This window comes from Corylus avellana, chromosome 3 (assembly GCF_965113065.1).
Source record: "Corylus avellana chromosome 3, dhCorAvel1.hap1.2, whole genome shotgun sequence".
Classification (NCBI taxonomy): Eukaryota; Viridiplantae; Streptophyta; class Magnoliopsida; order Fagales; family Betulaceae; genus Corylus; species Corylus avellana.
Window position 1 is genome coordinate 23,417,383 of NC_142492.1, and position 23,737 is coordinate 23,441,119.

The following is a 23,737-nucleotide window of genomic DNA, read 5'->3' on the forward strand; positions in this document are numbered from 1 at the left end:
AAATCTAGGTCGTTACAGGACCGATGAAACTACTCGTTTCTAGAACCGACAGAAACTACATGAGACGCTTTTACAAGTGTCCCCTTTACAAGGTATGCAATGTTTTTGCTTTAACTATACAATAAATCATGTTATTGCGTCGTTTGACTTATATAGAAGGAAAAATTATCATTGGCTTTTGAATTGAAATTTGTATCAATAATTCCTTGGTTGTTTTTGCGTCTTGTTTGTGACTTAGCATTGACAATGATGCACAATTAGATGTTCACATATAGCAGACACATTTGAACTAGTTGGATGGGTATAAAACATATTAAAAAGTGGTGTGTTTTGGAATTAATTTTTCTGGCTATAAACATAATAGTAACTTTTAAGAATGACGCAACATTAGCTGATTTAAACGAGGTGCTTCAACTATTAATATGCTTATATTTTATTTTTTTATACATTGGTATTATATCCATGCTCAATTAGTGTTATTGCAGAATCATCGAGGTAATTTCTATTGGGAAGATGAACTACTACAAAATTTGCCACCACCCACGTCCCAGCAAGGGCGAGTAGATTGGGAAGATGAGTTGTTGGAAAATATATCAACACCATCGGCCGATGTCTTAGAAGTGGGTGAACATGGTAATAGTGGTGCATTGGGCAACCAGTGGCTCAATAATGCTATGCGATGCTGTGTTGGTTCGGTCGTGTGCTGTTTATGTTGCCTAGGAGTACTCATAATATTAGTGCTCTTATTTGCTTAAAGTGCATTTTGGTGGCATTGCATTAATGGTAACCGGTTGTTGCTTGTCTTTTGCTGTTAAACTTGTACGTCTTTTGCTGTTAAATTTGCAGGAAGGATAATTTCTTTTTTTGGTAATTGATCTCTTCTTAGTAGGATCACGGTAATGCATGGTTTGATATTATATGTAGCTCGGGGCGGACCATTGTTTGTAAATCTATTGAAGATGGTTGCCTATTTGTTGTATTATGCATATACCTATTTCCAAAATGTCAGCTCCTTAACGAAAAAAAATAAGGGGAATGGTTTTTGTTGTTAGTGTAACGTGCACCAGGAGACACCAAGACCAAGCGCATTGTAAACTTATTTTTACTTAGAAATCTTAAACAAAATCGTTTACAAAATCAAAAAATTTGGATTTGAAAATGAAAACAAAAAAAGTGCTTGCCAAACAAGGCCGCATTTTTCATATTTTTCATAATCAACCATTGAATTTATAGACTTATGTAGATCTCATATAAGTTAATGATGAATCCTACAAATCTAATGGTGAAAAATAAAATCTAGGTGAAAAAAAAAAATTAAAGTGGTTAAAACTCATACTGAAAAGAGTGTTTCAACAAAAATAAAATAATAATAATGGGAGAAAACGGAAGACTTCACAGACCAGAGTCAACGTACTTTACTATCCATGCACGCTGGAGTTTGCAGATTTCTCACAAAAAAAATCAAGCAGATTTCAGAATATTGAAGTGTTCTTATGGACAAAAAAGTTGAAAGACGATGCGATTCCATTTCCATCCCTCAATGCGATTCTATCTCACCCGGTAGGCTCTCTCCCTCTCTCTCTCTCTCTCTCTCTCTAGCCATATCATAAGCTCACCGTTTTTGGGCATCTGCGGTTGTTGTTATAAATTGGGGTGTGTTTCTGCAAATATGAGAAGGTTAATCTCATTCTCCCACTCCCAGGAAATGGGTCATTTTCAGGATGTGCTTGGAAAACATGGAAACTTTCTTTTGAAAACTTTGAATCCAAAAGTTCGAAAAGTAAAGTAGAATGGCTAACTTACTAATAATCTAAGATAAATGCAATATTACCCTTTTTTTGTTTGGTTTATATATGTATAATCAAGGTCTTGACGTGCATATAGTATTGTAATGATTATGTGTCAAAATATTTGAGGTAATTGTGAAGTAATCCAAATGATCCTACTGTCCACAGAAGTTGCTAGCTTTACAAGAAATTTGCCACCAGCTTACTACACATTTAAGGTGGAATCATTTTCGAAAATCTTAAAGATATTCCCAGGGAACAAAGAGCCAAAGTATGACTCAGATGTGTTTGAATCTGGTGGCTATAAATGGTATGCTTGAATCCTTGTACTTGTGAACGTATCATTGATTTTTTGTTCCTGTTAGATTTTTGTAGTATTTAGGCTCTTTTGATCTTCAGGAGACTGTCTTTCTACCCAAATGGGAGGAAAGAGTGTAATGGGAAGGGAAGCACATCTCTCTACTTGGTGATTGCAGAAACAGATTCTTTACCTCTTGGTTGGGAGGTTAAAGCAATATTCTGTAGATTGTTTGTGCTGGATCAGATTCGGGGCGAGTACTTGACATTCCAAGGTAGCTTCTATGAAACATCATTTTAATAAAATAGGAAAAAATACACTTTACCCCCCTTGAACTATCTACCCATTTGCAATTTTAACCCCAATGTTTAGAAGGTGACACTTTACCCCCACAAAGTATTTGACATTGGCAAAAAATACCAATGTTTACACTTTACCCCCTGAAGTAATTTATGTTTACACTTTACCCCCCTAATTTATACTTTATCGAAAATTTTGTTGCTTTGATATATCTTTGTGTTTTATGTACTTTGATAATTAGAATCCATATATTCTTATTACTATTTTTTTTTCTGTGTACTTTTTATTTTAAACCGGAACAAATTTTCATTGAAAAAAATTGTTTATGTTGCTCTGTATTATTTTTTGAATGTTCATAATTATATCAGTTTTATTTGTATTGAAATATAATAGATATCACACAAACATTATCATAAATTTCTTCTAATTTTCTATTAATGCTTTAATAATCATAATTCATATTTCCCTCTTGCTATTTTTTCATTATATTTTTCTTTATAAACTACACATATGGGGAACAAGAATTTTAACATGTTTTAATTTTTATGGATTAAAATAAAATTAAGGGTTTTATGTTAGCATTTTTTTTTTTTTGGTGATTTATACATTCATGCAATGTTTCGTGTAATGTATAACCGTAAATGTCTTTTTATTAAAAGATGTGAGATATTTAACCTATAATGAAAAGTATGCACTTAAAATTTAAAATTAAATTATAATAAAGAATCTTGTGCATAGTGCGGGTTATGAGCTAGTGACCATAACTCTTGATCAATCGAGTAATGAATTAACAATTGGTCAACTGTCTCCCCAATACACTTACCCATGCAATAGCGGTACACTAGGACAACTTTCCTTTTCATCAGGTAATCGACGATTAAAATTTTCTCGAAGGCGACTTGCCAATTCAATAACTTATTAAGAAAAGAAAGAAAAATCCAATTAAAATTAGATTCTTCTGTTCAAAACTCTACTTTTGTTTGTTTGGTTGTCATCTTTATATGGTTCTCACCATGACATTATGAGCATATCACAAAAATAAATTTGCTGGATTGTAAAAAAAAGAACTTGAAGGGTTCTAAGAGGTTTTATTCTTGAGATTTGAAATGTTGAGTTCAAGTTCCTATACTCATCCTGCAAAATATCAGTGAATAATATTCTTAAGGACTTATGCTCTGTTAAGATCTAGAGATCACGACAATTTGCATATGACATTGGATGTTAAGTTTCTTGCCAAAATCCAGGACCTACTTTACTAATTGATGCTTGAAAGTTGCAATTAAACGAAGTTCGCCATCTAAGATAAATGTCTTATATAATGCTTCTGCTGCTGGTGCTCTCTGTTTGTGTGTGTTTGTGTTTTCATTTTCCTTTTGCCAATGGTAAATGGCATCTTCTCCTCCCATAAATAAGGTCGAGGATGGGCCATGGGTTGAAATCTACGTGGATGCGTGAGTTGTATTTACCTATAAAAAGGTTTTGGCTTGTCTTTTCAGGCTTGTTAAAGAGTTTGACAAAGAAGTCAAGGATTTGGAGAGTAGAAATGATCCAGGCACTAACAAGATGCTGAATGAGAAAAAACAGTCAATGGTGGGTTATTATCTTAATCTCTATTTAGCCTTTGGTTTTGTAACTTTTTCAAAGTTTTTGTTATGTCCATTTGTACTGAATGATATTCATACTTTATGCAGATCAAAGAGTTGAATTCATATGTTGCTCTTAAAAAGCAGTAAGTTAACATCAGTCAAAATTTTCCATTATTCAGTTCTTAAAAGGTTAAAGCAATTCGACATATCTAAAATGCATCTGATGTGTCATATACTGTATTTGTTGCAATGTTCTTTCTTTTCTTCTATTAGGTTTTCTATGCTTTTTGTGCTTTCTCAAACATGTGACGCAATTTGGGATGTTGGATTAGTGGTAGTCATAATGGGATCCATATACTTTCTTAGCCTCTCCACAGCTTCAGTAGTCTGACAAAAGCATTAACGAAGTTACCATGATGATGTAAGGTGCCATTGGTTGAAAAAACATTATTTTTCTCTACTTAAAACGAGGATGGCACCTATTGTAGAACAAATGAGAAAAAGTTGCCTAAGATGGCTTGGTCTTGTGCAACAAAGACTTAATAAATACACCATTAAGAAATTGTGATTTGATCAAGTTGAAAGGAACAAAAAGAATTAGACGGAGTACAAAATTAACACCGGTAGTAGTGAAGAGGGAATTGATAAGCACAAAGGTGATGGAGAGCATGATGTTAGATAGGGTATGATGGAGAGAAAAGATACATGTAGCCAACATTAACGAGTTGATGAATGGTTCACTGTTGGCCCCTTGGGCTTTAATCAAGCCAAGCATTGGCTGTTGAACTCAGCTTGACAAAATTCTATATAAGCTTGAGCTTGAGTTTAGCTACAAGAGGCTGTTTGAGCTTGACTTGAAAAAATTATTAGCCTAGTTTGAACTTGGCTCAAGCTCACCTTGAATAATCCAAACGAGTCAACCTTGCCTTGAATAATCCAAAAATTATACTTATATATATAATAGCATATATAACATGCATATATACTAACGCACGCGCGCGTTCACACACTTGTATCTGGACTCATTTACTCATGTGTATAGTGTCATGATTTCATTTGTTTTGTTTATAAATCTTTTGCATCATCGATTGACTAATTGTACATTTTCAGTTATTTTCTTAAGACTTGATTTTCATTTTGTTGTTGATATAGATATGCAGCCAATCTTGACAACAAGCAAATTGATCTCTTTGACGGTGGCACCGAAGGATATGGGGAAGAAAATGGCATGCTAGCATCGTGTAAGTATATGTCCTTTTCACCAGCATGCTGATTTTCATTGATGTATCTACTACTCTTGGTGGTCTTTTATGCTAAAATTAGAGTTAGTAGTGGGTATGACTCTGCTGCTCATGCCTTTTTGTCTGCAAGACATGGAGATTGAAGGATACTTGCTAAACAGATTTCTGCTTGGTTGTGGATTTGTGGTGGAATTTTGTAATATAGAAATAATTGCAATATTTTCTTTATCAAGTGAAAAGGTGCCAGATTTACATACCTGAAAAGTAAGTTGGTTTGGGTGGCTGGCTACTTTAGCAATTGAGTTGATTATAAAGAAGTTGGATTGGATGCATTATGGTTCCTCGAATGGCTGTAATCTATTATACAAGCAACTCTTTAAATCTCTTCTTGGCCAATTTTGGCTTTAATCAACCCAGATGATATATTGATAATTTTATAGTTTGATTTTTGTTTCTGAGAAATATATCTATACACATGTAGTGAATGCCTACATATATGTATACATATGAAAAGTAGAAATGGTTATGGTAATATGAGAATGCCACTCATAAAAAAAAAAAAAAAAGAAGGTAATATGAGAATGTCACTGGCTCATTGGCATGGTGAAATCAGTGTCATAGTAATATTATATGTGAACCACCACTTTTTGATGGTTCAGAAATTTTGAATTGCTGTCCAACTGTAACTCTTAATTGGAATTATGTAACTCAGGAGTAACCAATGTATACTTTTTTAAGTTGGTTCAGAATCATGCCTTGTGTTTGATCTATTTCATACCTTTGTATGTACGTCAAATGTTACTTTAATGTGTTAAATATTTCTCCAATATGAAATATAATTGATGCTGAGACACAGGCTATATTTTTCAGCCATGACAAATCAACAGCTATTTGATAGTGGAAACCGGATGATGGATGATACTGATCAAGCCCTTGAGAGGTCAAAAAAGGTTGGATTATATCTCAAGATCATTTTGTTGCGCAATAAGTTTCTCCATTTTGTGACAGGGATAAGTTTCATATTCTATCTTGAACCTGATCATGATTTACTCTTATGCTTATCTATTTAGTCTTAGAAGATTACTGATGTTGTTCTAGAGCATACTCATGTTGCTTATCCCAAAAAAGAAGAAGAGAAGAAAACATAAAATTATCTTTTACTGTTTTAGAAGTTTGAAATTATTGCAAATGAAAATTAATGCATCTCACTGTTTGTAACAGGTTGTTCTTGACACTGTCAATGTTGGAACAGAGACTGCAGCATCACTAAAGGCTCAGGTGTGTAATTTGTCAATTTCAAAAAAAATGGATGCCGTGGCACTTTATTGTGTCATATTGAATTTAACTTTCCTCTCTTTCTCTCTCACTCACACAGCCACATACAAACACCACACAATTTCTCACCTTGTTTCTTTTTGTCTTTTAAAAAAGTTCAACGCCATTGTAACTAAAGATATCTATTACTTTTATGTTTAGACTGAACAAATGAGTTGGATTGTTAATGAGCTGGACTCTATCCATTTTTCAATCAAGAAAGCTTCTCAACTTGTGAAGGAACTTGGTAGGCAGGTCAATCTCTAAAAGTATCTTCTCCTATTCTTGTCATATATTGAGTATCAGTTTTGTCTTGCATTATTTAACTCAATTATTTTATTAGGTTGCAACTGACAAGTGTATTATGGCATTACTCTTCCTTATTGTCATTGGAGTCATAGCCATCATTATTGTTAAGGTAATATATTTGTTTACCTTTATTTTTTTTTTCCTGTTACTTAAAAATTAATTTTCTCATCCAGTTGATTAACAGTTGAAGTTGAATCCTTGATGTTGCTTTAATACTAGGACATTTTTTTTTTCTTTTTTGGCTGCGGAGGCCCTCAGGTCACACTCACACCAACACACACACACACATATGTATATATGTGATAAGTGTCATGATTTTTTCTTTATGGTCAACTGGAATTTTTACAAGCTGACCTCAGGCTGGTTGACTTTCTAGACTTGATTGATCATTATAATACTGTGATTGTTTAGTTCTCCAAGATATTGTTTGGTTAGCCCAAGACTTTTTTTTTTCTTTTTTGGCTGCGGAGGCCCTCAGGTCACACACACACACACACACATGTATGTATGTGATAAGTGTCATGATTTTTTCCTGCCCAACCTTTTTCTTTATGGTCAACTGGAATTTTACAAGCTGACCTCTGGCTGGTTGACTTTCTAGACTTGATTGATCATTATAATACTGTGATTGTTTAGTTCTCCAAGATGTTGTTTGGTTAGCCCAAGAACTTACTTTTTTTACACACAGGAAAAGTTAAATTTACAAAATTTCCTCTTTAAAATTAAGTTGCATGCAATTTGAATTCGAGGAAAGACTGCTTATGTAACTTTTATGTCCAGAAGATATCTGTTTCATTTGTATGGCCCCTAAGATGAGTTTATATTCTTGGGGGGAAAAGAACCATGAACTGCTTCTATCTTATTCATTTCAACTTGTCCTAACATATTGTTTGATGAAATTGTTTCTTTAATGACCAAAAAGATTACGGCCCCGTTTGACAATGTTTTTTTGGGTAACATCTTGCTTTTTAGCGAAAAAAAAAACAAAAACATTAACAAACAACTCCAAACACAAAACACTCAAAACTACTTTCACCTCTATGTCACATCATAACACTTTTTCAACAAAAAAGCAAAACAAATCCTGTAAAAAGTTTTATCAGCACGAACCCTACTTTTTTTTTTTTTTTTTTTTTGCAGTCTTTTCTGACTATTGAAAGCCTATCAACTTTTGAAACAACTGCATTTTGCATTTCTCATGCCTGTTGATTTAGTTAAATGTTTTTGTTTTTTTTTTTTTGATGAATTCTATACTTGTATTTCAGCTTGTGAACCCAAACAACAAGGATATCCGGGATATCCCTGGATTAGCCCCACCGGCAATGAATCGGAAATTACTTTGGAATGCTAGATAAAAAGCTATGAAGAGAGGAGAGATTATCTCACGAGGTTGAGGAATGATTTTGCCATCTAGCTATGGATGTGTTTCTAAGTAATTTTTCAGAAGAGGTTGGTTGACTTTTCCGAGTGCTAGTCTCAAACTGCTGTTGTGCCTCATTAGCGTAAATTTTGATGTGGTCTGCATAATTATTTCGTCTTCCCCGACTGAAAAATAATTCCTATTTGAGGGAAACTCAAAAATATGTAGAGTGTATTTGTTCATACGATGTATTGCTACACATGTAAGATATTTGATCTGCAATTCATTATTTGTTTCTGGTTTTTGGCAAATTTATGCTGCTTACTGTTTATCTAATGAAACCTAGGGCTTGATATATTGTGGATCAACAACAGTAGAATCATTTCAATTTTGCCTTGCCTCTTTGTGATTTTATACTTTTTAGTGATATCAACCCTCCCTAGATAGGTATTGCCTTGCCTCTTGTGATTATTATACTTATTAGTAATATCAACCCTCCCTAGATGGTTATTCCCCCTTCTGTTTTTCTTGTTTTCTTGTTTTTTTGGTCTTGTTTTGGTGCTTTCTTGCCCCCTTTGCCTACTTGATAAGGAAAAAATAAAAAATAAGGACAGAAGAAAGAATCGGGGCGGAGGAATTTCTTTGAACACAGCACAAGCACTAAGCGAGAATAATTCCTTCTCTTATCCTCTATATAGCTCGTCGTTGGTCCTTCGCAAATACGCTCCACGAGCACTGTACATCTTTCTTAGATGAGAACACGCAAACGCAGTAGTGTCTCAACAAATAAGTAGAGTGAAACAAAAAAAGCAAGCGTGCTCGTATTATACGTTAAACGATGCCGCCTCCCACTTTACTTTAGTCCACCCGACATAACCGCATTTCAACCAACCGACTAACTTGCCTCACCTAATGTGATTGGTGCAAAAGAGATACTGAATTTATATTTCCCGCTGCGTATATTTTTCTAACAAATACTAAAGACACTAGCTATGCATGACTATTTTTTGTTCAATACCAACTAGAAGACTATCTGTTCTAATTAAAATTTTCTTAACCAAAACATAAGTTATGATATTTTATACATATTGCATGGAAATTACCTTACATTGCATGATAAAAATTTCACCAAAACCCAGTCTCGTTTGGTAACGGTTTTGAAAACAATTTTTCTAGCTCTAAAATCAAAACAAATAATTCCAAATGCAATACACTTTTCAAATGTAAACTACACCGAAAAACACTTCTAACGTTTATAACACACCAAAACACTTTTTCAAATCGAAAAAAATAAAAGTAAAACCATTACCAAACAATCCCTTTGAGAACAATTTCATTCGTTTCGTTTTTTTAGTTTTTAATTTTTTTTAAAGACTCACTAAAAAATTGTTTGACCTTAGACTTTTCTTAACAAAAACATAAGGGTAGCTCTTAGAACTTAGAACAGATTAAGATGTAATGATTTTTTTTTTCTTTCTTTTATTTTATTTTATTTTGAATCATTGATTGATCAAGTGAGAAAGCAAAGTCAGTCCACCGTTTGCTTTTTCTCCGCGCATGGCTAAAAGCCAAAAAGACATACGAAAGATGGATGTGTTGATGACGTGAGAAAGCAAAATAGGCTGGCATTTTCAATTGCTAATGTATTTGACCTTCTTTCCTTCTTAGTCTTTTTCCCTTTCGGTGGGACGCATTAGCCATTAAGACCCTTTTTAATTCTACAATTAAATAAAAAAAAAAAAGCATCATTACTTGCTAATTGCTATGCTTCCTAAATTTGTGGTTTCACATTAAACACATTTTTTATACAACAATTTATAATTAATAAAATAATTAAGAGTATATAATTGACAAGTTAATTATTAATAATTAAACTGAAAAGTTAATTTTTTGGGTAAAGTCTACTTAACCCTCTTAAACTACCACCACAATGACAATCTACCTCCCAAACTATCAATTGTGACAATTTACTCCCCAAATTACCAAAACAATGACAATATACTTTCCTAATTTTAACAAAATGACGAAATTACCTTTACTAAAATAAAAACAAAAATACTAAAATTTAATTTTTTTTTTTCAAAATTTTAAGGGTATTTTTGTCTTATTGAAAATTTTGTAGGAGTAATTTTGTCATTTTGCTAGCATTGGGGGGTACATTGTTATTGTTTTGGTAGTTTGGGAGGATAAATTATTATTAGGGTGATAATTTAAGGGAGTTAAGTGGACTTTACCATAAATTTTTTAAAATTATCGTATACCTAGCATACAATACTTTACATTTGTTTGAATCAAACTATTACGTTTATTTGTAAAAAGATTAAAATAAAATAAAACATTATAGCAAAAACTAAAATACCATAACAGCACTATTGAATCAAGTTGTAATCCAGGACTTGTCAATCACATAAATTTGAGCCTATTTTGCTGTCAATCACTTGTGAATTTCTTGGTACAAAGAATCTCCTTGGTTTTTTCTCCTTCCTTGAAGGCCCACATAAGTTTGTCAAAAGTGCTATGATTTGTCCCACCTAAAAGATCAATCGGTTACCAAACTCTCTGTTGAAGTACATTAAAGTGAAAAAAAAAAGGGGTTATTTTTTCTCATTTTTCTTTCAGATGGCTTGTGTTAGGTAAATCATTCTTGGTTAATCATGTTACTCTGCCAAGGATGGTGTCTATGTTTAATTGCTTTTTGGAAGACTTGGACCAAGCTAAGAATTATTAACCCCACCCGACCTTGGGATCAAGAGTAATGCCCTCACACAACATTTATGATATTCATTTTATACTCACTAATGTGACGTATTTTAAGTAATTTTTTTTTTAAAAAATAATTTACTTGAGAAATAATTTAAAACATATTATATCAATATGTATAAAATGGGTATGATAAATGAATATAAAAATAGTATTATTACTCATTAAAAAAAGCTTATAAAAAATAGTATTACTCATGAAAAAAAGCTTTTTTATTTATTTATTTTAGTTGGTTTGTGTTACGGAAATAATTCATAGTTAATCTTGCTATTCGATTGCTATGATCTATAATTATTGGCTCCATTTAATTTGAAAGTTAGAGTTGAAATTTGAAAAAATTTATTGGGTAAAACATCCTTCAAATTTAGCCGTTAGAAATATAAAAAAAAGGCTAAAATATTCATGATTTTCATTTTTATAAATTAAAAAACGTTTTGGAATTAAGGGTAAAATTGAAATTTTATAAAAAAAAGTAAGGAGTATAAGCGTCATTTAACGTTTAAAATCTGACGGAGGGGTCCAAATTGATTGCAATTGAAAGTTCATGGGACTAAATCAAGAGATTTTGAAGTTTAAGGAGAATTTGTCAAATCCAGTGAAAGTTCAGGGGTCTTCAGTGAAGTTATCTCTTATTTAATTTTAGTGATACTCCATATGGTTCTTGTTAGGAAAATATCAAAATCAAGGCAAAAATTCAAAGAAAGAAATATCAAAAGTAATGTAGAAGTAAATATAAGGGTTAAATTCAAAATTGTTGTGTGATGTTAATGTTTATCAAGTAACTTCTAAAGTTTTCAAAAGCTCAAACTTTATGGTTGTATAAAATCACTCCTTCCCTACATTGCTGTCAGCAAACCATTTGCCAAAAACAGTTTATCCAATCAAATTACGCCGCGTGTATATATCTCCAAGTAAGGGTTGCCAAATCAACCACCCTCTTCCTTAAGCAGAAGATTGCAGGAAATTTCATTCAAAACTTTCTTATCAAGTTGCAGAGACCTGGTGGTCAGCTGGAAGAATTTTCATCGATCGCCCAATTTAGAGACACAAAAAGGACAGAAGTTGGGTCCATGGGATCCTTTTCCCTCTGGACTCTAGGAAGAAGAAAAATTGTAATAGACTAGTCGGGGTTATACTAATATTTTAAATTATCAGTTGTTTAAGAAGTACATTATTTTAAATTATCAACTGTTTTAAACTGATAAAAAAAAAAAATTTAATCATTTAATTTACATTTTACGATAATTAGTGCTTTCAAACTCTGCATAATATAATATAATTTATACAATTTGTTCAACAGGGCAACTAGAAATCAGCCTTCCACCTACCCATGTTAAGTTAAACTAATAAATGCTTTTCAACTTTCAACCCCCACATTGGACAAAATGTTGGAGTCTCTTGAATAAACTTTAGTGGTCTGAACAAGATGACTCAAATGATTATTATCATGCAAAACAATAAATCAAATACAGTGGACATAAAAAAATGTGTGGGGAATCAATCAGCTTTGTTCCTTTCTCTCCTAATCCTCAATCTTGAGAGCAACAGGAGTGATCTAGGATTATTTATTCTAATAATTTATGCTACTATCTTCATATATATATATATATACAATGGAATTGTGCTCAACTTGTTTATATGTTGATAAATGCTATCGACACAAAAACATATACCCATAAATACAAATGAGATCATACTGTAGGAACAGACACACACACACACACATATATATATATAGCATTTATCAACATATAAACAAGTCGAGCACAATTCCATTGTTGAGTTTATTAATGTCAGCTCTGATTATGTCTTCACAGTGCTCAGATATATAACATGAAAAATAAAAGATTGAAAAAAAAAAAGTTGTTAGAGAGATAACGATTGGAAGGACCTGCAAGGAGAGAAGAGCTTCGTGAAAGAATTTGTTGAGTAAGCTAACAAATGATAGCTCTGATACTTAAGTTAGTATAAATAAAAAATAATAATAATAATAATCTCAGGGAAAACAAAATCAATGTGCAAAGGAAGGAGGCGAAAGTCTCCTTTTACCTGATGTCTTTTACTCTTTATAACAGATTTTGCCGTAACTGTTTGCTACGTGTTACGCTTTTATTTTAGACTTTCTTATTACAAATATTGCCTATATCTCACGACTCTTATCGTGTGATTGTCTCATGTCTAAAATTATGAGACAATTATTGACGTACCAAAGGAAGGGATTCAGAGTTTTTCCATAAAACAAATTCTCAAGTTAGTTGATTGATGGACCGGATATTGGATCTACATGCCCAGGCGTAAAGCTTTTGTAGATGACTATGAGATTCAATTCAAAGTCTCTAATCCAAAAAAAAAATCAACACGCTAAGTCAAACACTGTGATTTCTTCCCACATAGCTCACATATAATGTGGTAAAAAAAAAAAAAAAAAAAAAAATCTTTTAAAGTGTAACCAAGAATCAAAAGCTCTAGAAACATATGCGAGTTTAATAAAAAAAACTTTGTAAACAAAAAATCACGATACAAACTTCTTTTGTGTAATAAGCACGGGATTCTATTCAAAGTCTTTAAACTTCGTTTGAGAATCATTCTCATGTGTTAGAAGAATACGCGGTAGTTTTATAGACTTTAAGGAAAATTCAGTCCAACGAATATTATTATTCTAATCTGCAAAACCAATTCGATGAAATGGGTTTCAATTTCAAATCCCAAAAAGACTTGAGCACAGTCGACCGGCAGTTGAGAGAGAGACAGAAAACACATTTACTCCCTGCATGTGTTACCTTACCACCCCAACCCCCCATTAATGGGGGCAAACCCATACGTTTGACGGATTGAGCACGTTGAAAACTTGTTCCTTGTAAAACTTTTTTCAAGGTAAAGAAATCAGCATTTATCAAATCAAAACAGTTCATGGAAGGTGACCCTTTTCCTTGTCAAATGACTAGAAAAGTCTTTTCCTTTAAGCAGACAAAGCCAAAGCAAACGCGCTATGTTTTGTAATTGAAAAGGTTGAAAGGACATCTTGGTCTTTGCATTTGCCCTTCGCAGAAAATCTGGTCTACTCCTGTCTCTTTCATTCGGTGTTGTTTTTCGTTTCACACCAGACATCCCGTTTCATATACGATACCCTCTCGCTATCTCTCTCTCTGTTTATTGGGTGTTAAATGGGAATTTGGGTTATAGTTTCCATTTCTTAACCATCACGGCTTTACAAATTCCTAGTCGAATGTTGTATTAGTTGCGTTTTTCTATTTGATATCTTTCAACCCTTATCTGGGTTTCTGTCTATTCACACCTTATTCAAACTATCATGCAAAATTTCCTTATGTTGTTTCCTTTTTCTTTATAAATAGCATTTTTTCCTTCATTTTCCATCTGGGTTCTCATTTTTGCCTTCCAAGGGTCTAATTATTGCTTTCTGCTAGTTTTCCTTGATTTCTTCTGGGGTTTCTTTTATCTTATATGTTTCCCCATCCATTTTTAGCAATATTTGGAGCTCTCTCTCTCTCTCTCTCTCTCTCTCTCTCTCTCTCCATGAAATAGACCTCTTTGTTGGATCTTTTGATGCTGACACCATTCGTTTTAAGCTGAACTAAGAGGAGGATTTGATTGAGAACCAGCTCTATTGCTGCAACGGTTTGGATTTTGTCAAAAGCTAGGAAAGATGAAGTGTTTCTTCCTCTTCAAGGACAAATTCAAGGCCAAGAGAGGATCAAGATCCGCCCCAGAGCTGCAAGACCAAAGTAAATCAGATAGTTCGGCCATAAAGCGCACAAGCAAGTCATTGAGTTCATTACCGTCGCCACGGACCATTCCGGAATTGTACAAAGAAAAGGAGCAAAACTTGAGAGTTTTCACTTACGAAGAGCTGAGGGAAGCAACAAATGGTTTCAACAGGTTGCTAAAGATTGGAGAAGGTGGTTTTGGGAGTGTGTATAAAGGTAAAATTAGGCCTCCAGATGGCCAGGGTGATCCCACTGTGGTTGCCATAAAAAAGCTAAACACGAGTGGCATGCAGGTACTAGTTTCACTTTCTTTGCAATGCAATTGCATTTCTTTATGGCTTTAAGAATTGTATCATGCATAATTTAGTTCTCGGAATTAGTTTAGAAGTATTGTTTGCTGCACTCATTTTGTTCTTATGATAGTCAAGAGATTTTATGGCCTATTGGCTTTTCATTTTGTAATTAAGTGAATACATGTCATGATTTCAACACCTTTAGTTAACTTAAAAGATCAATGGTGGTCAACTCTAGTTTTGGGATTTATGCAGTGATGGGAATTATATGAATCGGGACTAAATGACTGACATGCCTGAATCAGTTGGAAAGCCTGTATCAAAGACCAAATGTTTTATGCTAATTAACCTATAAAGGGTGAAACAATGTTGGGATGTCTTCTTTTAATCAGGTTTAGAAATGTTGCGATTTATATGAGACTAAAAGAATAATGGAGAGTAATGTCAATGAGCCAGGAAGTTTGTGTTAATGACACAATTCAGGAACAGAAGAGGAGCAAAATTCTGTAGCAAGGAAAGGCATAATGGATTAGACTAAACCTTCTTGTGATATTCAAGTGTCCTAGCTGAGTGATTATTGGTAGATTGCATTTGTGACACTATAGGTTCTTTCAAATGGAACATTTTGTTTTCATGAATGGCTATGATACAGCCTTGATCCCCTCTCCCCCCTTCCCTCTATTTTCTTCTTTTTTGTTTGGTTTACGAATGTATGCTCTTGTAACCCCACTGAATTCCCGGGGTAGAACGGAAAAATAGGGCTATAAATAGGGTGTTTTGTATTTCTACAATGGCTGCTATTTTGTTACCATCCTCAATTGTATATACTACTTATTTTCTCATAAATGGGTTTTCTTGTCTTAAGCCGGTAAGTTACTGTTTGCGCTAATTTATATAATTTGCTGCTGCTCCATAAGTATAATGATACACTCGATCCAGTTTAATTGTATGGAAGAAGAAAACATATACTCCCTTCAGTTCCAAACACATATCTTGGTAAATATGCATCTTTTACTTGTGATTGGCATTTTTGTTCCTCCAGTTTAGGACTTGATCACATTTCCTAGTTTTGAGCTATCTCATTGTTTTAGTTGTTCATCATGGGATGTTTTCTTCTTTTTGGTTGCTAAATTTACTATTACTTGCATTGTTATGGGAGTAAAACCTGTTTCTTATGGTTAGTTTCTTTTCTTGCGCAGGGTCATAAAGAATGGCTCGCAGAAGTTCAATTTCTTGGTGTTGTGAGTCACCCAAACCTAGTGAAACTTCTAGGATATTGTTCGATTGACGGAGAAAGAGGGATACAACGGTTGTTGGTATATGAGTTCATGCCTAATAAGAGTCTAGAACATCATCTGTTCAACAGGGCATTGCCCACTCTGCCTTGGAAAACAAGATTAGAGGTTCTCCATGGTTCGGCTCAAGGATTGGCTTACCTACATGGGGAACTGGAAGTGCAGGTAGCCTTTGTCAATTTAGTATTAAATATCACATGATTTTGGACATGGCGCCTCAACTTCAACTTGCTAATCTTTTTTTCTTATTACAATTTAACTTCGAGCTTGTAATTATTGACTAATGTGCATCAGAATCATATTCCAGTTATTCATCCAAAAAAAAAATTAAAAAAATTGAAACATATTCCTGTCAAGGTGTCCTGGTCATTTAGTTGGTATCTCTGGGTTTGTTTGTTTGTTTTTTTCCTGGATGCATCTGTAAAAAGTGGTTGGTTCAAATTAGACCATTTGATATAACCACACCAGTTGAAACATGATTTGAACTTCTCAGAAAGATTAGATAGTCACATCATATAAGTAAAGCCCAAGTCTGGTCATCTACGGTAGCTCCATTGAGCAGGGAATTGACTATTAACTACATCGGTAGAGCTTCTAATAGTATTTTACTATTTTAGTCTTCTTTTCCCTCGTGGGTAGAAGAGTAGAGTAACTCATCAACCAATGACTGTACGGAGGGGTTTACCTTCTCTAAGTTTATTTAATCAGGTCTAACCATAGAGATAGTTAGGAATTATTTAGTTGTAGGATATCCAAGGTTCATGAGGCTTGGCCTTCATTAATGAACGGTGGCAGAGCTCATTAGCTGGTGGATTCAGCTTGTTATCTTTGTAAATTATGCTTATTGGAATGATTGTACTTATTGGGACACATTTTTACTGTGTCATGGATATGAAATTATGCCCATAAGCTAGTTCCCCCAAAAATTTTAAAAATTCCCCCAATATATATATATATATATATATTTTATGAGTTAGACCCTCAAAAATTAATCCCCCCCAAGCCATAAGTTAGTTCCTCCCCTACTTGCTCTTACAACTTCCAAATGTGGGAGCATAAAAGATCAATTGGAGAAATGCATATGCTGATGCTGTAAGATTTAATTGGATTCAGGGGAAGAAAATTCCCCACCATTGCACATGAACGCCTTGAACAGCCAAGTGCACTAGAAGATGCCTGCTGTCTTGCTGTTATGGTGGTGATCAAGGACAGAACTAGGAATTTAATTTGGGGCGGGTCCATCTCTGGTGGTGATACAAAACTTGGTCCAAGCTTAGGCGCCCTGAATTCTGCTGTCACCTTCAAATTTTACTAATCTATAACAGTAAACCTCCCTCTTTCCTCGCCTACCAAATCTGAAAGAAAACAAAAGGCTGCAGAAAATGATATCCTATTAGTTTTATGTCAATAATTTCAATAATTTGACGAAAATTTTCTAGTACATATTTTGCTAACTCATTTATGTTTGTTCTGATTGAAAAGGTGATCTATCGAGATTTCAAGTCCTCAAATGTGCTCTTGGATGAGAACTTTCAGGCAAAGCTCTCAGACTTTGGGCTTGCTAGGGAAGGTCCACAGGGTGACCGTACCCATGTATCCACAGCGGTAAGTAGGTCATAGATGATATACTTGAGTGGCATTCTTATAGGCTGTATACGCGGCTAACTCTATAAATTGACAGGTTTAATGTACAAAAGCATGCTTAACTGTATTCTAGTTAGGTGGCTCAGTCCACCAATATGCTCTAATCAAAGAATAATATACCAGATTATCTAAAGAGGCTCTTCAGGACTCTGGCTCTTGAAGTAAGTTTTGGAATTAGATGGTGTAATAAGAGACCAAACAATGACAAATTTTGCCTTTTATTTTTTGTATTTTGGAACATGCAGCGAATTCTCTATGTTTATTTAGTGGGATTCATTAGATCTTGATCAAGGTGTAGCTAGCTGGTCTGATCTTATGGTTGCCAACTTTCCCTTGACTCTCCAATTCAGAAGTCAGCATATCTTCTCTGAAGTCCATGACAAAGGTTGCTTGATCATATCATGGAACGTGTTAGAATATTAATTTAAATGATTAAGTTTATGATTTCCTATTAACTTAAACTTTTTGGAGAAGTCGTGATTTAATATTGTATTAGAGCCAAGCTCACAAGTTCAAACCTTGACTCTATCATTCGTTCACATTTAACTTAAATATTTCACGTGCTGAACCTCACTTAGTTTGAGTTCATACAAGAGAGAGAGTGTTAGGATATTAATTTAAATAATTTGGTTTACCATTTTCTACTAGCTTAAGTTTTTGGAATAAGTGTTGATTTAACAAAACACAAGTTGCATGTTGGTATATGTTTCCTTGGTGACTTAGCTTGTCTTTAATTTGTGTTGTCAGGTGGTTGGGACGTATGGATATGCTGCCCCAGAATATGTTGAAACCGGCCACCTTACAATCCAGAGCGATATATGGAGTTTTGGTGTTGTTCTGTATGAGATCCTCACAGGCAGACGAGTACTGGAAAGAAACCGTCCGACAATGGAGCAGAAGCTTCTAGAATGGGTGAAACAGTTCCCAATTGATAGTAGTAGATTCAGCATGATAATAGACCCAAGACTCAGAAACCAGTATTCTATTGCTGCAGCTCGGAAAGTTGCGAAACTGGCAGATTGCTGCCTAAACAAGAATGCCAAGGATCGGCCTACAATGAGTCAGGTAGTGGAGAGCTTGATGGAAGCAATGCAAGTGTCAGAAACCACTTCTGGCAATAGGAGTTCTGAGTCATCTGGATCTAAAATTTCCCACCGGAGATCGAAATAGGATTGTTAGGAGAAGTTTGTGATCTTAAGAGAGCCAAAGAATACACAGTTTTTTTTTAACTTACAGCAAGGTTTATTGCTCGGATAGTAAGCTTATATCCCAGGTGCATCCTCAACTTCTCCATTCAGGTTCCAGAATGTATGTAGATTTCTATAAATCTGGAATAATTTGATTGATTCAACAGAGGAAAGTCCAGGTCTTGCTTAATCAGCTATACATTTTGTACCCCCTACTTCAAAGTTCATGTGTTCATGAAAGGAGGTGTATAGGTTGGTATGTGGAATGCTTGTAAATCTCTAGACTGAATTTTGTGTTATAAATCTTGCTGAGTTATAATGTAGCATAAATTTCCATTTTATAATTTAAATTGAAGAAATAAATTGATTCATTCTTATACATTGCTAATGTGAAAGCCCTCAGCCCCTCCTCTTGTCAAAACTAGGCCTTGTCTTTATTTGTTACTTTCAATTATTTGGATGAAGATATGAGATTGGAAACAAGGTAAAGTGCATTATCATAGTGAGTCCTTTTGTAACCCCCAGATTCACGCTGAGAGGATGGTTAGTTCACATAAAATGGGTGGATTATATAAAGGAACTTATGAGTGTAAAATTCCACATTGGTTACTTGGGGCATGTTTGGATGTGTGTGTGTTTTTTATTCAAAAGGGGGAAAATGGAGCTTAAAAATGCATTTAACACTAAAAAAATCCGTTTCAAGAAAAAATACTTGTTTGGTAAAAAAAATTGAAAGTGCTTTTAAAGATTCGAAAAGTCTAAAAATGGCTAAGACGCACTTTTGCTGATAAAAAACACTTTTTGACTTAAAAATTTTATTTTTTATACGCACTCTCAAACATACTTTTATTAGATGAGATTGAGGTTTATAAGCGATTTTAAGACGCTTCAATTGTAACTTAACTAGTCATTTTGAAGTTATAGAACAATCAAACTCGTTTTTTTTATGTTGGTGAAAAGTGTAGTCGCACGATAATCGAACATGTCGCTTACATAACATAAATATGAGAAGATGAAAATATAAAGTTTTTGTTTTTTTTTTTTAAAAAAAAAAAAAAAAAAAATTGAGTAAATGACTTTTCCCTCACATAAATTACTACCCTTATATCATTACCTATTACAAATTTTAAGTCGGTGAAATTTGTACACAATTTTGAAATTTTAGTGTCAATTTTCTCATTTAGCCTAAAATGGCCGTCAATTTACTCTTGACAAGCAAACTTATTTTACAATTATTTAGATACAAAATTATTTTATTTTTTATGTTGAAAATCTACATAAGACTTTCTTTTCACATAGAGGGTCTGTTATTTTATAAATTAATTTGTCTAACTTAAGGGCTAGTTTGGACAGAAGAGATAAACTGATACTTAAACTATAGAATAGGATGATTTGACTTGCACAGAACTAAAGTTTTAAAGTAACACACGGATAGTTTGTGAGAAAGTTAAATAATGTTTTAATTAAATAATGATTTAGTCTTAAATATTAACATCCTATAAGGAATATTAAGCTAGAAAAAATATGAATGATTTAATTAAAAACAATAATTAAATCTAGAAACTCAAAAAATATTTTAAATTTGAAAATTTACTTTTAGAAATTCATGGCGACGTTTATTAAAATTTTTATTTTTATAATTATTTTAAAACAAATAATTCAAAACACAAAACAATATTAAAAGCATTACATAAAGATATTTTGCAAGGAAAGTGGCTCCTTCAATTATTTCGGCATAGGAAAGCAGCTTTCTTTTTCATTCTACAGTTAACTTTTTGAGAAATGATAGGGGATAATAAATTTTTCATATTTGATGTATATTTTTTTATAATTAATCATTAAATTTGTAGACTTATATAGATCTTACATAAGTCAATGATAGACCTCACAAATCTAATTATTGAAAATAAAATAATAAAATCTAGATGAAAAAAAATTTAAAGTGGTTAAAACTTAAAACTCATGCTAAAAAGAGTGTTTCAACAAAAATAAAATAATAATAATGGGAGAAAACGGAAGACTTCACAGACCAGAGTCAACATAGGAGATCTTTACTATCCATGCACGCTGGAGTTTACAGATTTCTCTCAAAAGAAATCAAGCAGGTTTCAGAATATTGAAGTGTTCTTATGGACAAAAAAGTTGAAAGACGATGCGATTCCATTTCCATCCCTCAATGCGATTCTATCTCACGCGGTATGCTCTCTCTCTCTCTGAAGCCATATCATAAGCTCACCGTTTTTGGGCATCTGCGGTTGTTGTTATAAATTGGGGTGTGTTTCTGCAAATATGAGAAGGTTAATCTCATTCTCCGACTCCCAGGAAATGGGTCATTTTCAGGATGTGCTTGGAAAAAATGGAAACTTTCTTTTGAAAACTTTGAACCCAAAGGTTTGAAAAGTAAAGTAGAATGGCTAATTAACTTACTAATAATCTAAGATAAATGCAATATTACCCTTTTTTTGTTTGGTTTATATATGTATAATCAAGGTCTTGACGTGCATATAGTATTGTAATGATTATGTGTCAAAATATTTGAGGTAATTGTGAAGTAATCTAAATGATCCTACTGTCCACAGAAGTTGCTAGCTTTACAAGAAATCTGCCACCAGCTCACTACACATTTAAGGTGGAATCATTTTCGAAAATATTAAAGATATTCCCAGGGAACAAAGAGCCAAAGTATGACTCAGATGTGTTTGAATCTGGTGGCTATAAATGGTATGTTTGAATCCTTGTACTTGTGAACATATCATTGATTTTTTGTTCCTGTTAGATTTTTGTAGTATTCAGGCTCTTTTGATCTTCAGGAGACTGTCTTTCTACCCAAATGGGAGGAAAGAGTGTAATGGGAAGGGAAGCATATCTCTCTACTTGGTGATTGCAGAAACAGATTCTTTACCTCTTGGTTGGGAGGTTAAAGCAATCTGTAGATTGTTTGTGCTGGATCAGATTCGGGGCGAGTACTTGACATTTCAAGGTAGCTTCTCTAAAACATCTATTAATAAAATAGGGAAAAATACACTTTACCACCTCTGAACTATCCACCAATTTGCAATTTTACCACAAATGTTTAAAAAGTGACACTTTACCCCACAAAGTATCTGACATTGGCAAAAAAGAGCAATGTTTACACTTTACCCCCTGAAGTAATTTATGTTTACACTTTACCCCCCGAAATTTAGATACTTTGCGAGGTCAAGTGTAAACATTGGAGGCTTTGTGTTAAGGTTTGAAACTTTGGGGGGGTCTTATGTCACTTTTTAAACATTTGAGGTAAAATTGCAAATCCATGGATACTTCAAGTGGGTAAAAGGTATTTTTCCCAATAAAATATTAAATATGTGCAATTAAGTTTCTTCTTGTACTTGGTGTGTGTGTTTTTTTAATGGAAAATTGCTAAACTGGTCCCTGTGATTTGACCTTGTTCCTCTATGTAGATGCTAATGGCAAAGTAAGGCTCTTTCATGGAATGAATACTGAGTGGGGATTTGGACAGTTTCTCTCCCTCACTACTTTTAGTGATTCTTTTAATGGATACCTTCTTGAAGACTCCTGCGTATTTGGGGCTGAGGTTTTTGTCATAAAATGTACTGGTAAAGGGGAGCTTTTGTCCATTTTGGATTTTCCAATCACAGGCATCTGCACTTGGGGAATTAAAGCCTCTTCAGTGCAGCGTGTGGAATATTTGCGTAAAGATTTCTCAGTTGGAAAGTACAAATGGTATGTTTCATTTTAGATTCTTCACCCACCCCATGACTACAATTGACTCACTGACATTGCTGAAGTTACCTATTTCTCCATTGAACTCAGGGAGCTGATGCTATATCCGGATGCAGTTTCTAATGATGACTGTAATAAAAGCTGTATCAAATTGTTTTTATCACTGTGTGATTTGGAAGCTCATCCCCCCAAAGGAAAATTGTATGCTAAATATACTCTGTGTGTGAGGGAGGGAAAAGTCAATTTTGAGGAGGTTACAGGTAAACTCCCTTTTTTGCCATCTTATATCATGACAAATTCTTGGTGCAACAGATGAACTTGTTTGTGACTTCCTCAGCTCATGTACATTCTGATTCAGAAAAATGACTATATCATAAGAAACATTTTCCACCAAACTTTTGAAGTGCTTTTCCTTATCATAAGTTGTGTTCTTTTGCAGATTATAATTGGTTCTCGGCATCGGCCAGGGGCCGTGTTTACAACTTCCAGCGAGATTTCGTTAATCGGGTCTTAATGTTTGATGGCGCTTTTGTTGTTGAAGCACAGGTTGAAATAATATCTGTTGTCACAAATTTTACTGAAAAGAGTGAAGGTGATGATGAATTTTAGTGTTGATATTGTAATAGTTACTTGTTGGTCCAAGTTGCAACAAGCTGAATCTAATATTTGGTTGTGAACATATATTTGATATTTCTATGCAATGCAATGTTTGTTTGTGAATCTAATCTATTACACCAAGGAAAAGGGCATTTCTATTCCAATCCATTCATTTTAGCTATATGAGTTGTCAAAATTAGGCCTTGTTTTTATATGCTACTTTCAATTATTTGGATGAAGATACGAGGTTGTTGGAAAATAGATATAGAGCTCTTTCTTTATTTATTTTTCTCTCCCTCTTTCTCTTTTTATCTTTAG

General features: G+C 33.7%; 3 protein-coding genes across 6 annotated transcripts; all 3 read left to right on the forward strand.

Moving 5' to 3' along the window:
• The first annotated feature begins 1,419 nt into the window (after positions 1 to 1,419).
• LOC132175981 (MATH domain and coiled-coil domain-containing protein At2g05410) lies at positions 1,420 to 23,564 on the forward strand. 4 transcript variants are annotated; one of them, XM_059588081.2, is made up of 6 exons: positions 1,420 to 1,560; positions 21,679 to 21,820; positions 21,910 to 22,079; positions 22,540 to 22,822; positions 22,913 to 23,082; positions 23,262 to 23,564. In XM_059588081.2, the coding sequence occupies exons 1-6, from the start codon at positions 1,494 to 1,496 to the stop codon at positions 23,429 to 23,431; spliced, it is 1,002 nt and encodes a 333-aa protein (XP_059444064.2). In that variant the 5' UTR covers positions 1,420 to 1,493; the 3' UTR covers positions 23,432 to 23,564. The 4 variants fall into 4 exon arrangements, with proteins under 4 accessions (XP_059444064.2, XP_059444066.2, XP_088370982.1 ...); XM_059588083.2 differs by having other exon boundaries at positions 21,682 to 21,820; XM_088514856.1 differs by lacking the exon at positions 1,420 to 1,560 and adding an exon at positions 21,091 to 21,295.
• LOC148586968 (putative plant SNARE 11) lies at positions 1,937 to 8,508 on the forward strand. Its single transcript, XM_088514100.1, has 10 exons — positions 1,937 to 2,097; positions 2,187 to 2,292; positions 3,862 to 3,975; positions 4,077 to 4,114; positions 5,124 to 5,212; positions 6,083 to 6,162; positions 6,434 to 6,490; positions 6,689 to 6,781; positions 6,870 to 6,944; positions 8,101 to 8,508. The coding sequence occupies exons 1-10, from the start codon at positions 1,937 to 1,939 to the stop codon at positions 8,188 to 8,190; spliced, it is 903 nt and encodes a 300-aa protein (XP_088370226.1). The 3' UTR covers positions 8,191 to 8,508.
• LOC132174807 (putative serine/threonine-protein kinase PBL19) lies at positions 13,973 to 19,419 on the forward strand. Its single transcript, XM_059586490.2, has 4 exons — positions 13,973 to 14,973; positions 16,173 to 16,433; positions 17,751 to 17,873; positions 18,660 to 19,419. Exons 1-4 carry the CDS (start codon positions 14,620 to 14,622, stop codon positions 19,080 to 19,082), a joined length of 1,161 nt encoding a protein of 386 aa, XP_059442473.2. The 5' UTR covers positions 13,973 to 14,619; the 3' UTR covers positions 19,083 to 19,419.
• Positions 23,565 to 23,737: the final 173 nt, after the last annotated feature.